We start from the raw sequence: 13531 nt of genomic DNA, 5'->3' as shown, positions 1-13531 counted from the left end.
CACTATTTACCCTGTCCATACCCCTCAGGATCTTGAATACCTTTATCAAGTCTACTATCAGCCTTTTTTTCCTCTAAGGAACACTGTCCCAATCTCTCCGAACCTATCCTCATAGCTACAGTTCTTTAACCCTGGAATCATTCTTGTGAATCACCTCTGTTCTCTCTCCAATGCCTTCACACCCTTCCTCGAGTATGGCACAAGAATTGTGGCAGTGCTCCAGTTGAGGCCTACCTCGTGTTATATACAAGTTCAACTTATTCTTGTACTCATTGCCCCTATTAGTCCAAGATACTATATACTTTACTAACCGCTCTCTCAACATGCCCTGTCATCTTCAATGACTTATGTACATATACACCTTTATTTTATACAATCTCTCCATATTCTTCCTGCCAAAGTGAATCACCTCACACTTCTCTGCATTGAACTTCATCTGACACTCTCTGCCCAATCCACCAACATGTTCATGTCCTTTTGAAGTTTGAGGCTATCATCATCACGTTTGACAATGTCCCCACTCTCTGTATCATCTGCAAATTTTGCAATCATGAACACCATAGTCTGGATCATTAATATATACCAGAAGAAGCAAGGATCCCAACACTGATCCATCTGGAACTCCACTACAAACCTTGCTCCAATCTGAAAAACTACTGTCTGTATCCTGTCACTCAGCCAATTTCTGATCCAAGTGCCTCCTTTACTTTTTGTTTCATGAGCTAGAATTTTGCTTTCAAATCTGTCATGTAACACAGTATTAAGGCTTTCAAGTTTTGAAAATCCAAATACACCATATCGACAGCATTGCCCTTATCAACCTTCACTGTTAGATCCTCAAAAAATCCAAACATGATTTTCCCTTAATTAATCCATGATGACTTTCCTTAATTACCCAGTGCTTGTCAAAGCGACTATTAATTTTGTCTGGAATTATAGTTTCCAGATGTTTCCCTACAGTGTTAGGAAAACAACCCATGACATTGGATCTGAATTTCAATAATATCTGAGACTATTATGGCAAACTCTTCGCTGTAATTAGGAAGAAGGTGGCGTAGTGGTAATGTCACTGGACTATTAATCCAGAGACCCAGGGTAATGTTGTGGGGACACAGGTTCAAATCTCACCGTGGCAGTTGGCGAATTTTAAATTCAAATTGATAATTCAGGAATTGAAACTATGAACCATGAAACTGCCGTTAATTATCAAATGAATTTAGGAAAGGAAAACTGCCATCCTTACCTGGTTTTGCCTACATGTGACTCCAGGACCATAACAATGTGGTCAATTCTTAACTGTCCTCTGAAATGGCCAAGCAAGTTGCTTCGTTCAAGGGCAATTGGGGATGGACAACCAATGTCTCGTCAGCAATGCCCACGTCCCATGGAAAAATAGAGAAAAAAAGTGCTGTCAGTGCAGGTGCAAGCTTGTGCTTTCATCCGTAAAATAAAATCACAGTCGTTCAGAACTGAATGTAATTAATCAGAAATGGGAAAATTGCATTTACGCGCTTACAGCTGAATAAATAAATCCAGTGATGGCATGGCGGTAAGAACTGACTGTTTTATTTGATAATTTCTGATGATTTTAGGGGACAAAATTACTTCAGAATTTTCTTTCCCTTTCGAATCGGTTAGGTGGGGAAAATCTCAGTCCCATTGTCGACCCCAGCTGCTGTTGCAGCATTGCTGTCTGAAGCTCAATGTCCTTGGAGCAATTCCGTTGTGTGTGTGCAGTTTTGAGTCAAAAACATATCACTTGCCATCTCTCGAGAGATTCCCCTGTTGTGTGACAGCTTCACGATGATGAGCATTCCCAGTACTTTGTTAGCAGCTTTACACCAAAAGTGATTCCTTCTGTACCTGGCGCCCAAGTCTTACTCCTGCCATCTGGAATGTACTCTATTCCTTTCAGGAAAGCACACTCCTTGAATAATTTAAGCTTGCCCTTGTGTATGACATGCTTAGGAGCGACGGTGAAATCCTTTGAGAACAAAGGTGGTCAGTCTAAGTGCAACCTGTTATTTGGTACTGTCAGGGTTCATTATAAAATATAGAAGATACATCAAGATCCTCATGCATTTATGCTTAGACATATTGAATGTCCAGATTGGTGCTTACATTTAATTGATCTAGTATTTTGAGGCAAATTGACATATGGGTAGATAGTTAACACAGTTTTTGCTGGGACACTTCCACATAGAGTCATAGAGGTTTACAGCATGGAAACAGGCCCTTCGGCCCAACTTGTCCATGCCGCCCTTTTTTTTAAAACCCCTAAGCTAATCCCAATTGCCCGCATTTGGCCCATATCCCTCTATACCCATCGTATCCATGTAACTATCTAAATGCTTTTTAAAAGATAAAATTGCACCCGCCTCTACTACTACCTCTGGCAGCTTGTTCCAGACACTCACCACCCTCTGTGAAAAAATTGTCCCTCTGGACACTTTTGTATCTCTCTCCTCTCACCTTAAACCTATGCTCTCTAGTTTTAGACTCCCCTACCTTTGGGAAATGATATTGACTATCTACCTTGTCTATGCCCCTCATTATTTTATAGACCTCTATAAGGTCACCCCTCAGCCTCCTATGCTCCAGAGAAAAAAGTCCCAGTCTATTCAGCCTCTCCTTATAACTCAATCCATCAAGTCCCGGTAGCATCCTAGTAAATCTTTTCTGCACTCTTTCTAGTTTAATAATATCCTTTCTATAATAGGGTGACCAGAATTGCACACAGTATTCCAAGTGTGGCCTTACCAATGTCTTGTACAACTTCAACAAGACGTCCCAACTCCTGTATTCAATGTTCTGACCAATGAAACCAAGCATGCCGAATGCCTTCTTCACCACTCTGTCCACCTGTGACTCCACTTTCAAGGAGCTATGAACATGTACCCCTAGATCTCTTTGTTCTGTAACTCTCCCCAACGCCCTACCATTAACTGAGTAAGTTCTGCCCTGGTTCAACCTACCAAAATGCATCACCTCGCATTTATCTAAATTAAATTCCATCTGCCATTCGTCAGCCCACTGGCCCAATTGATCAAGATCCCGTTGCAATTGGAGATAACTTTCTTCACTATCCACTATGCCACCAATCTTGATGTCATCTGCAAACTGACTAACCATGCCCCCTATATTCTCATCTAAATCATTAATATAAATGACAAATAACAGTGGGCCCAGCACTGATCCCTGAGGCTGGTCACATGTCCATTAATTTAAGAGAGGATCATTTTTCTCTTACATGAGAGCTTGTGAATTTTGTGTTTCTATCCTCAAATGCCAAGTGCTGTTTAGTCTGAGTCAGTTAAGGTTGCCTAATTGTGTCTACGCCTATATCGTTCCCTCAGCATTTCAAGCACCTCTTGATTATTCACTTTCCAAAGTTAAGGCTGACAAGTCTGTTTCTTTTAGCTTCAAGACCCGAGTCACAAAAATATAGTTAATATTGCTCTTTGAATTCCTTCCAATGCATTTTGATAAGCTGCCCAAACTGTACTTTTTTTAATACTTTTCCAATTCAATCAAATCAAATCCAATTCAGAGTCTCAACAAGTTGAGACATTTCAGATCCAGGCTGACAAGACAGGGCGAGCGACCAAACCACCCTGTCCTGGGCCTGATCGACATGAGCCAAGCTGATTGGAGAAGGGGGAGGTTCCTCCTCCAAGACTTGAGCTCATTTGCATCTTAGCCAAAAGGCCGAGATGCCGCTTTAAAAAATTGCTTCATATGAAACATATGAAGCCTCAGCGTAACCTAATGACCTCAACCAAGTGCGGCCGACCATGGGCTGCCGACCATACTCCACTTGATCTTAGCCAAAAGGCCTGCCCAAACTGTACTTACTATTTCTAACATTGTTTCAGCCCCACTGATTTGAAGTTTGATTTATTTTGACTTCTGGTCAAATTCCCTCAACCCACACATTATACTGAAGCTTTCATTGCAAATTGGGTGGCACAGTGGTTAGCACTGCTGCCTCACAGCGCCAGGATCCCAGGTTCAATTCGGGTCACTGTCTATGTGGAATTTGCACGTTCTCCCCATGTCTGCGTGGGTTTCCTCCAGATGCTCCATTTTCCTCCCACACTCCAAAGATGTGCTGGTGAGGTTGATTGGCTGTGCTAAATACTAGTGTCAGGGGGATTAGCAGGGTAAATGTGTGGGGTTACGGGAATAGGGCCTGGGTGGGATTGTGGTCAGTACAGACTTGATGGGCCGAATGGCCTCCTTTGTACTGTAGAAATTCTATGAAATTGCGAACAGGAAAATTCTGCAGTCTTTTTGTACCTTTTCTAGAACCAGTCAATTTGAATGCAGACATTCTTTCAAGACATGTACATTACTAAAAACCTTGCAGAATCCCATGTCCCTCCCTTTCTTTGTTGCAATTGAAAGAGAGCAAAAGGAATTCAAAAATATATACAAATGTAGTTTCAACCCAGTAAAAGACAAAATTGGCATCTCTGTCACAAAGTATTTATCTTATAAAAAGATTGATCAACACATGGATTAGCCTCTTGGTTTGGTGTTGAAACTTTAAAACTATTTAAGAAACATTTAGATCTCAAGATAAGGGAGCTTGAAGAGACTTTCTAGATGGATGAGTAAAAAATGATTGCAAGACCTTCCTCCTCTGAAGCTCTTGTGATGCAATAAAAGTCTTGTATGCAATGCATCCATCAACATCTGAAAGTAACACTTGACAGGATCTGATGAAACTGGTGCTTGCATATCTTATTCACACAACCGCAGCAAATGAAAATTAAACAAGGCCTAGGAAACCAGAAACGAGAATGGCAAACACAGCCCTGTTGACCCTGCAAAATCCTTCTTGCTAACATTTGGGTGCTTGTCCCAAAATTGGAAGATCTGTCCCACAAACTAGTCAAGCAACAACTTGACATAATCATACCCATGGAATTGTACCTTACAGACAATGCCCCAGACATAACTATCCTTGGGTGTGTCCTGTCCCATTGGCAGGACGGAGGTATACAATTGGGAAAGAGTTGCCCTAGAAGTCCTCAACGTTGTCTCTGGGCCCCACAAAGTCTCTCAGAATCAGGTCAAACATGGGCAAGGAAACTTCCTGCTGATTACAACCTACTGCACCCCGTCCATCCCCTGCTCTGCAGCTGATGAATCAGTACTCCTCTATGTTGAACACTACTTGGGTGGCAAGGGTGCAGAATGTGTTTTGGATGGGGGATTCAATGTCCATCACCAGAAATGGCTCAGTAGCAACACTGCTGATGGAGCTGACCAAGTAGTCCTGAAGAATATAGCTGTTAGGCTGGATCTGCCCGTGGCCGTATTGGGAAGACCGACCAAAGTCCAGTCTACAGGTTGAAGATACCCTCCATTGTCTTGTGTGGCACTATCATTGTGCTAAAGGGATAGATTTCAAACAGATCCAGCAACTCGTGACTGGACATCCATAAGGCACTGTGGGCCATCCACAGCTGCAGAATTGTATACATTCCATAACCTCATGGCCTATCATATCCTCACTCTACCATTACCATCAAGCTGGACGATCAACCCTGGTTGAATGAAGAGTGCAGGAGGGCATGCCAGGAGCAGCGCCATGCATACCTAAAAATGAGGTGCCAACCTCGAGAAGCTACAACACAGGACTGCATGCATGCCAAACCATCTAAGCATGTGATAGCCAGAGCTAAACAATCCCACAACCAATGAATCCGATCTAAGCTCTGCAATCCTGCCATATCCTGTCATGAGTGGTGGTGGACAGCTAACTGGAGCAGGAGGCTCCACAAATATACCCATCCTCGATGATGTGGGGAGCCCAGCACTTCAGTGCAAAAGAGAGTGAAGCATTTTCAAACATCTTCAGCTAAAAACGATGAGTGGATGATCCTCCTGAGGCCAACAGCATCACAGATGCTAGTCTTCAGTCAATTCAATTTACTACCAAGTGATATCAAGAAACGGCTGAAGGCACTGGATACTGCAAAGACTATGGACCCCGACAACCTTCCAGCAATAGTGCTGAAGACTTGTGCTCCAAAACTGGCTGCGTCATTAAGCAAACTGTTCCAGTACAACAATGCAGAAAATTGCCTAGTTATGTCCTATCCACAAAAAGCAGGATAAATCCAACCCAACCAATGATCGCTCCATCAGTCTATTCTCGAGCATAGCAATGTGATGGCAGGTGCTGTTGACAGTACTATCTTGCGGTACTTGCACAGCAAAGCCTATTGACTGGCATGAAGTTTGTGTTCCACCAGAGCCACTCCACTCCTGACCTCATTACAACATTGAGCCAAACATGGACAAAAGAGCTGAACTCAAGAGGTGAGATGAGAATGACTGCCCTTAACAACAAATCAGCATTTGACCGAGTGTCACAGCAAGGAGCCCTAGCAAAATTGGAGTCATTGGGAATGGGGGGAAACTCTCTACTTGGAGTCATATGCAGCACAAAGGAAGATGGCTGTGGTTGTTGGGGGTAATCAGTCTTGGGATATAACTGCAGAAAATCCTCAGGGTAGTGTCCCAGGCTTCATCAATGACCTTCCCTTCATCATAAGGTGAGATTTGTGGGATGTTCACTGATTATTGCACAGCACCGTTCACACCTCAGATACTGGAATAGTTTGTGCCCATATGTAACAAGACCTGGATAACATTCAGGCTTGAGCTGTTAAGTGCCGGGCAATGACCATCTCCAACAAGGGAGAATCTAACCACATTCTCTTGAGATTCAATGATATTATCATCACTGAATACCCTACTGTCAATGTACTGGAGGGTACCAATGGCCAGAAACAGAATTGGACCAGCCATATAAATGCTGTGGCCACCAGAACAGGTCAGATGCTCGGAATTCTGCAGCAAGTAATTCACCACCTGACTCTCCAAAGCCTGTCCACCATCTACAAGGCACAAGTCAGGAGTGTGATGGAATACTCACCTGCCTGAATGAATGCAGCTCCAACAACACACAAGCTCGACACCATCCGGGATGAAGAAGTCCATATGGTTGGCACCCCATTCACCACCTTAAATATTCACCCCCTTCACCACCAATGCACAGTGGCAGCAGTGTGTACTCCCTACGAGATGCACCACAGCAACTCACAATCCTGTTCTTTTCTTTGAATTTGATAATTTGGGCGGCACAGTGGTTAGCATTGCTGCCTCACAGCGCCGATTCCCGGCTTGGGTCATTATCTGTGTGGAGTTTGCACGTTCTCCCCATGTCTGCGTGGGTTTCCTCCGGGTGCTCCGGTTTCCTCCCACAGTCTGAAAGACGTGCTGGTTAGAGTGCATTGACCCGAACAGACGCCGAAGTGTGGCGATAGGGGGAATTTCACAGTAACTTCTTTGCAGTGTTAATGTAAGCCTTACTGATGACTAATAAATAAACTTTTTAGCTTCTCACTTCTGCCCTGCTCTGCTTCCCTCCCTGCCCTGCCTCCTTCCCTGCCTTGCCTCCCTCCCTGCCCTGCCTCTCCCCACCACCCCAGAAACCCAAGGAAAGAACCTTGAATTTACAAGCAACAGCCACAGGAGATGCCTGTTTGCAACACACCCCCGCACTTTGTGGCTTCAGAAGGAATTGACTGATTAAACGTAGCTCCATTTTGGCAGCTGAACAAGCACCACAGCAGGATCCCTGACTATGAGCGAAGCCACTGGAGATCCATCAGTAAACCAAAGCAACAAAAGAATAGCTTTGAAATTGTTCAGAGTGGATTGATGGGTGTAGAAATAAAGGGTGATAATGTGCTGAAATTCAGTAATTACCATTTAATTTTAAACAAGCCTATTTCTTAATTGGCAATGTTTCCAGCTTCCCTAAATAAATGTCAAGCTTAAAAATTGTCAGAAGGTTTTTTTATGTCCTACACCAGGTAAATTATCTGCTGTATTAAAATATCTGAAGTTGGTGTCTCATTGTTTCTTTTTCCTCCTCACTCCCCCAACCCCAGTTTGATCGGCAAGACCCAATAAGTGGACGAATCTCAGAGCGTCAGTTTGGCAGTATGCTGTTGGCGTACAGTGGCGTCCAGTCCAAGAAGCTCACAGCAATGTTGAAAAGCATCAAAAAACAATTCAAGAACGCAGAGGTAAGAACCTGGCTGATGCCGCAGGGCAGAACAATCAGCAAGATCACTTTAGCTCATCTTCTCAGCCTTGTAGGGTGTCCCAGTACACCCGCCATTCCCAACCGGTTAAAGGATCGCCTTCTACTGAGGGCTTTGTCGAGATTTTTACAGCAGTTTGATGGTCAGTCGGTCTCAGCTGCTGGCAGTCTCCCCCTCTGAGTCAGAACATTTTGCCCCACTCCAGAACTTGAGCACATAATCTTGGGTCGGTGCTCCAGTGTCCCGGGAATGGTCAGCTGAGTATCGGAGGTGCTGGTCTTGACAGATGAGCAAAACTGGTCAATACAAATGTTATGATTCTGGCTCTTCCGGCAGACAGGATCTTCAGGCCTATTGACACAGGCACGGTAGCACAGTGGTTAGCACTGCTGCTTCACAGCTCCAGGGTCCCGGGTTCGATTCCCGGCTCGGGTCACTGTCTGTGTGGAGTTTGCACATTCTCCTCGTGTCTGCGTGGGTTTCCTCCGGGTGCTCCGGTTTCCTCCCACAGTCCAAAGATGTGCGGGTTAGGTTGATTGGCCAGGTTAAAAATTGTCCCTTAGAGTCCTGGGATGCATAGGTTAGAGGGATTAGTGGGTAAATATGTGGGGGTAGGGCCTGGGTGGGATTGTGGTCGGTGCAGACTCGATGGGCCGAATGGCCTCCTTCTGCACGGTAGGGTTTCTATGATTTCTATGACACAATCCCCGCCACGGGTTTCCTGGAGGTGGAATCAATGGGAATTCCCATTGATACGCATTCCCATTGACTGTTTGAGAGCACATTTCCACTCCATCTGACGAAGGAGCAGCGCTCCGAAAGCTTATGGTATTTGCTACCAAATAAACCTGTTGGACTTTAACCTGGTGTTGTGAGACTTCTTACTGAATTCCCATTGACAACAGCGAGAACAGAAGATCACAAAGGTGGGCCACCTCCTAACTCAGAAAATCCATGCCACAGTGACATGGAAAATTCCACCCCCCCCCCCCCCCCCCCCATTATATAATGCAGGTTGTTCTGTCGAATTCTGCCCAAGAAGGTGGCACTGCCATGTTTGCACCATTTAATTTTTAAACTCTGGATTGTGTACCGTTTACCTATCAGTAAGGCGTGGTAGTGACCATTGATTAGCAGTGGCACGGTAGCACAGTGGTTAGCACTGCTGCATCACCGCTCCAGGGACCTGGGTTCAATTCTGGCCTTGGCTGTCTGTGCAGAGTCTGCATGTTCTCCCCGTGTCTGCGTGGGATTTCTCTGGGTGCTCCGGCTTCCGGTTTCAAAGATGACTTTGCCATCTCTGAATCATTTTACCAGGTTATGGCCAGTATTCAGAAATAGCGGAAGTGATTTATCGCTCAGCAATAGCATTTTCACTGCCGCTGGGACTTTTTATTGTGTTCTGACAGCAAATTACACCATTCATGGTAAGTAAGGAAAGCTGCAAGCTTTATCATAGCAATTCACTCAGCCCAGTTAAAAAGGTGTTCCCTATTTATTTATCTTTAGGATTCCATTCCAGGCAAGCTGTAAATGTGTTGATTTTTCAGCTTAACCCTGCTGCATAAATAAATTGAAATAGGTTTCTTGGGTTGACACAAGAGTGAGTCCCTTTCACTGCACTCCTGGGTGGAACAGAGGAATAGATAAAATAAGAGCCATGCCATATCACACAGGCTGCTACCAGTTCTCTCCAGTAACAGCATGGAGGGGCAGCAACAGGGCGGCACGGTAGCACAGTGGTTAGCACTGCTGCTTCACAGCTCCAGGGACCTGGGTTCGATTCCCGGCTTGGGTCACAGTCTGTGTGGGGTTTGCACGTTCTCCTCGTGTCTGCGTGGGTTTCCTCCGGATGCTCCGGTGTCCTCCCACAGTCCAAAGATGTGCGGGTTAGGTTGATTGGCCATGCTAAAATTGCCCCTTAGTGTCCTGAGATGCGTAGGCTAGAGGGATTAGCGGGTAAATATGTAGGGATATGGGGATAGGGCCTGGGTGGGATTGCGGTCGGTGCAGACTCGATGGGCCAAATGGCCTCTTTCTGAACTGTAGGGTTTCTATGATTCTCCCACAGTCCAACGGTTAGGTGGATTGGCCATGCTAAATGTGTGGGGTTACAGGGTTAGGGAGGGGAGAGGGCCTGGGTAAGAATCGCTGCAGACTCGATGGGCCGAATGGCCTCTTCTTCACTCGGGATCCAAGATATGCAGGCCGTGAGGAATATAGAGCTATTGTGATCGGTAAATGTGCAGAACAGACTGCTATTAGTTGTTCGTTATCTTTCCACTCAGTTGGGGCTTAACTGGCCTCTTATGTGCTTTTTGTGTTAAGAAGGGCATCTTTGATGTCTGCCTTATCTGCACACCAGAGCTCTCCTAATCCGCTTTTCCATTTAAACTCTTTAATGTTAATTTCCTTGCCCTATTCTTGTTACTGACACCTCTTTCTAAAGACTCTTTAATTGGTCTTTCCTTTGACATTTTCACATTTATGATATAATAATTCGCAATGCCTCCAGAAGTTAATATAATGCCGGGATAAACATAAACCCGGAACTTCTATTACTTTGTCATCTCTGAATCATTTATCAGGTTATGGCCAGTATTCAGAAATAGCGGAAGTGATTTATCGCTCAGCAATAGCATTTTCACTGCCGCTGGGACTTTTTATTGTGTTCTGACAGCAAATTACACCATTCATGGTAAGTAAGGAAAGCTGCAAGCTTTATCATAGCAATTCACTCAGCCCAGTTAAAAAGGTGTTCCCCATTTATTTATCTTTAGGATTCCATTCCAGGCAAGCTGTAAATGTGTTGATTTTTCAGCTTAACCCTGCTGCTTAAATAAATTGAAATAGGTTTCTTGGGTTGACACAAGAGTGAGTCCCTTTCACTGCACTCCTGGGTGGAACAGAGGAATAGATAAAGTAAGAGCCATGCCATATCACACAGGCTGCTACCAGTTCTCTCCAGTAACAGCATGGAGGGGCAGCAACAGGGGTGGCACAGTGGTTAGCACTGCTGCTTCACAGGATCCCAGGTTCGATCCCCGGCTTGGGTCACTGTCTGTGCGGAGTCTGCACGTTCTCCTTGTGTCTGCGTGGGTTTCCTCCGGGTGCTCTGGTTTCCTCCCACCGTCCGAAAGACCTGCTGGTTAGGTGCATTGGCCGTGCTAAATTCTCCCTCAGTGTACCCGAACAGGTGCCAGAGTGTGGCGACTAGGGGATTTTCACAGTAACTTCATTGAAGTGTTAATGTAAGTCTACTTGTGACAGTAATAAAATAAATAAATTTCAGCGTTGTGCATGTAGGGTCGAACCACCAGTTAACATACTTGGAATTTATGTACATAACAAATGGTACATTTCAGCAGTAATTTCAATTCATTGTAAATTTAGTCCTTCCTTGGAGTAAGTGCACATTCCAGTTGACTCCACATGTAAAGTATATGATGTACGCCACTCAGACATGTCAGGACCAGGTTTCATCCCCATTTTGTGGGCAGGAATGGAACCGTTGTGGCCAAAAATCACACTGCACCACTTAGGGTGGCACGGTGGCGCAGTGGTTAGCACTGCTGCTTCACAGCGCCAGGGACCTGGGTTCAATTCCCGGCTTGTGTCACTGTCTGTGCAGAGTCTGCACGTTCTCCACGTGTCTGCATGGGTTTCCTCCGGGTGCTCCGGTTCCCTCCCACAGTCCGAAAAACATGCTGGTTAGGTGCATTGGCCATGCTAAATTCTCCTTCAGTGTTACCCGAACAGGTGCCAGAGTGTGGCGACTAGGGGATTTTCACAGTAACTTCATTGCAGTGTTAATGTAAACCTACTTGTGACACTAATAATAATAAACTAGAACAGTTCTACACTGGGATCATTCATATGCAGTTTGATTCTGAATACATAAGAACTTAAGAATTAGGAGCAGGAGTAGGCAATTCAGCGCCTCGAACTTGCTCCAACATTTAATACGATCATGGTTGATCTCATCTCGGCCGCAACTCCACTTTCCTGCCTGTTCTCCATAACCCCTCGGACCCTTACTAGTTAAAAATCTGCCCTTAAATTTCCTCTAAGTCCCGGCATCCACTGAACTCTGGGGAGTGAATTCCACACTCACGACCCTTTGAGAGAAATAATCTCTCCTCGTCTCTGTTTTAAATCATCACCCCTTATCCTAAAATGATGACCTCTTGTTCTAGATTGTCCCTACAAGAGGAAATTTCCTCTCCACATCTATTTTGTCAATCCCGCTTATCATACCTGCTGCAATTATTCAATTCCCTCCCCTGCTTTCCAGAGAAATCCTGATATAGGTGGAGAGGGGGCAACAGAACTGAACCTGAAGCCCCAAGTAGCCTAACTGAGTTTGTATCTTTCTTGAGCTATCTTTATTTCTCTCTCTTCCAACATCTCAGAATATGTCTCTGTCTGTCTGTTAACATCTGTTTGTCTGTGTGTCTCTCTCTCCCCTTATATTTCCATAGTTCCAGGCCCCTGAAGCCTATTTCTGCCGTTCAGTAAGATCATGATTGATCTCACCTCAGCTTCAACTCTACTTCTCTCCCTGTTCACCATAGCCCTTCAAACCCTGATTGTAGTTTCTACCCCACATTCCTGCCTCCCCCCCGCCCCCCCGATAATCTTTCATCTCCTTGTTAATCAAGAATCTATCTAGCTCTGCCTTTAACATATTCAAAGACGATGCTTCCACTGCCTTCTTTGGAAGAGTATCAGAGAGCCACAACCGTCAGAGAAATAAAGTTCTCCTCACCTCTGTTGTAAAACTGTGACTCCTAGTTCTAGACTCTCTGACAAGAGGAAACATCCTCTCCACATCCACCGTGTCAATACTCCTGAGGATCTCAAAGGATTTGATCAAATCACTTCATACTCTTCTAAACTCTAGTGGATACAAACCTAACCTCTCCAACTTTTCCTCATAAGATAACCTGCCCAATCCTGGTATTAGTCTAACAAACCTTCTCTGAACTGCTTCTAATGCACTTACACTGTTCCTTAAATAAGGAGTCCAACTGTACACAATAATCCAGATGTGGTCTCATCAATGCCCTATACAAATGAAAGATAGCCTCCCTACTTTTGTAATCAATTCCCCTCACGATAAACAATAACACTATTATAGAATCATAGAATCATAGAAACCCTACAGTACAGAAGGAGGCCATTCGGCCCATCGAGTCTGCACCGACCACAATCCCACCCAGGCCCTACCCTCACATATTTACCCGCTAATCCCTACGCATCTTAGGACTCTAAGGGGCAATTTTTAACCTGGCCAATCAACCTAACCCGCACATCTTTGGACTATTAGCTTGCCTAATTACTTGCTGTACCTGTATACTAGCCTTGAGTGATTCATGCACTAGGGGACCCAGATCTCTTCT

The 13531-nt window shown here is 44.8% G+C and overlaps 1 protein-coding gene across 6 annotated transcripts in view; it reads left to right on the top strand.

Moving 5' to 3' along the window:
* The window catches only part of micu1 (mitochondrial calcium uptake 1), a 126577-nt gene that overhangs the window by 101487 nt on the left and 11559 nt on the right, over positions 1 to 13531 (top strand). For all 6 annotated transcript variants that reach the window (XM_078199468.1, XM_078199464.1, XM_078199470.1 and 3 more), the window contains one exon: positions 7974 to 8111. In XM_078199468.1, coding sequence (XP_078055594.1) covers positions 7974 to 8111 — 138 coding nt within the window. The remainder of the gene's footprint in view (positions 1 to 7973; positions 8112 to 13531) is intronic.

Source organism: Mustelus asterias, chromosome 28, assembly GCF_964213995.1.
Source record: "Mustelus asterias chromosome 28, sMusAst1.hap1.1, whole genome shotgun sequence".
In the NCBI taxonomy this organism is placed as follows: domain Eukaryota; kingdom Metazoa; phylum Chordata; class Chondrichthyes; order Carcharhiniformes; family Triakidae; genus Mustelus; species Mustelus asterias.
This window is presented reverse-complemented; position numbering and strand designations above follow the sequence as displayed.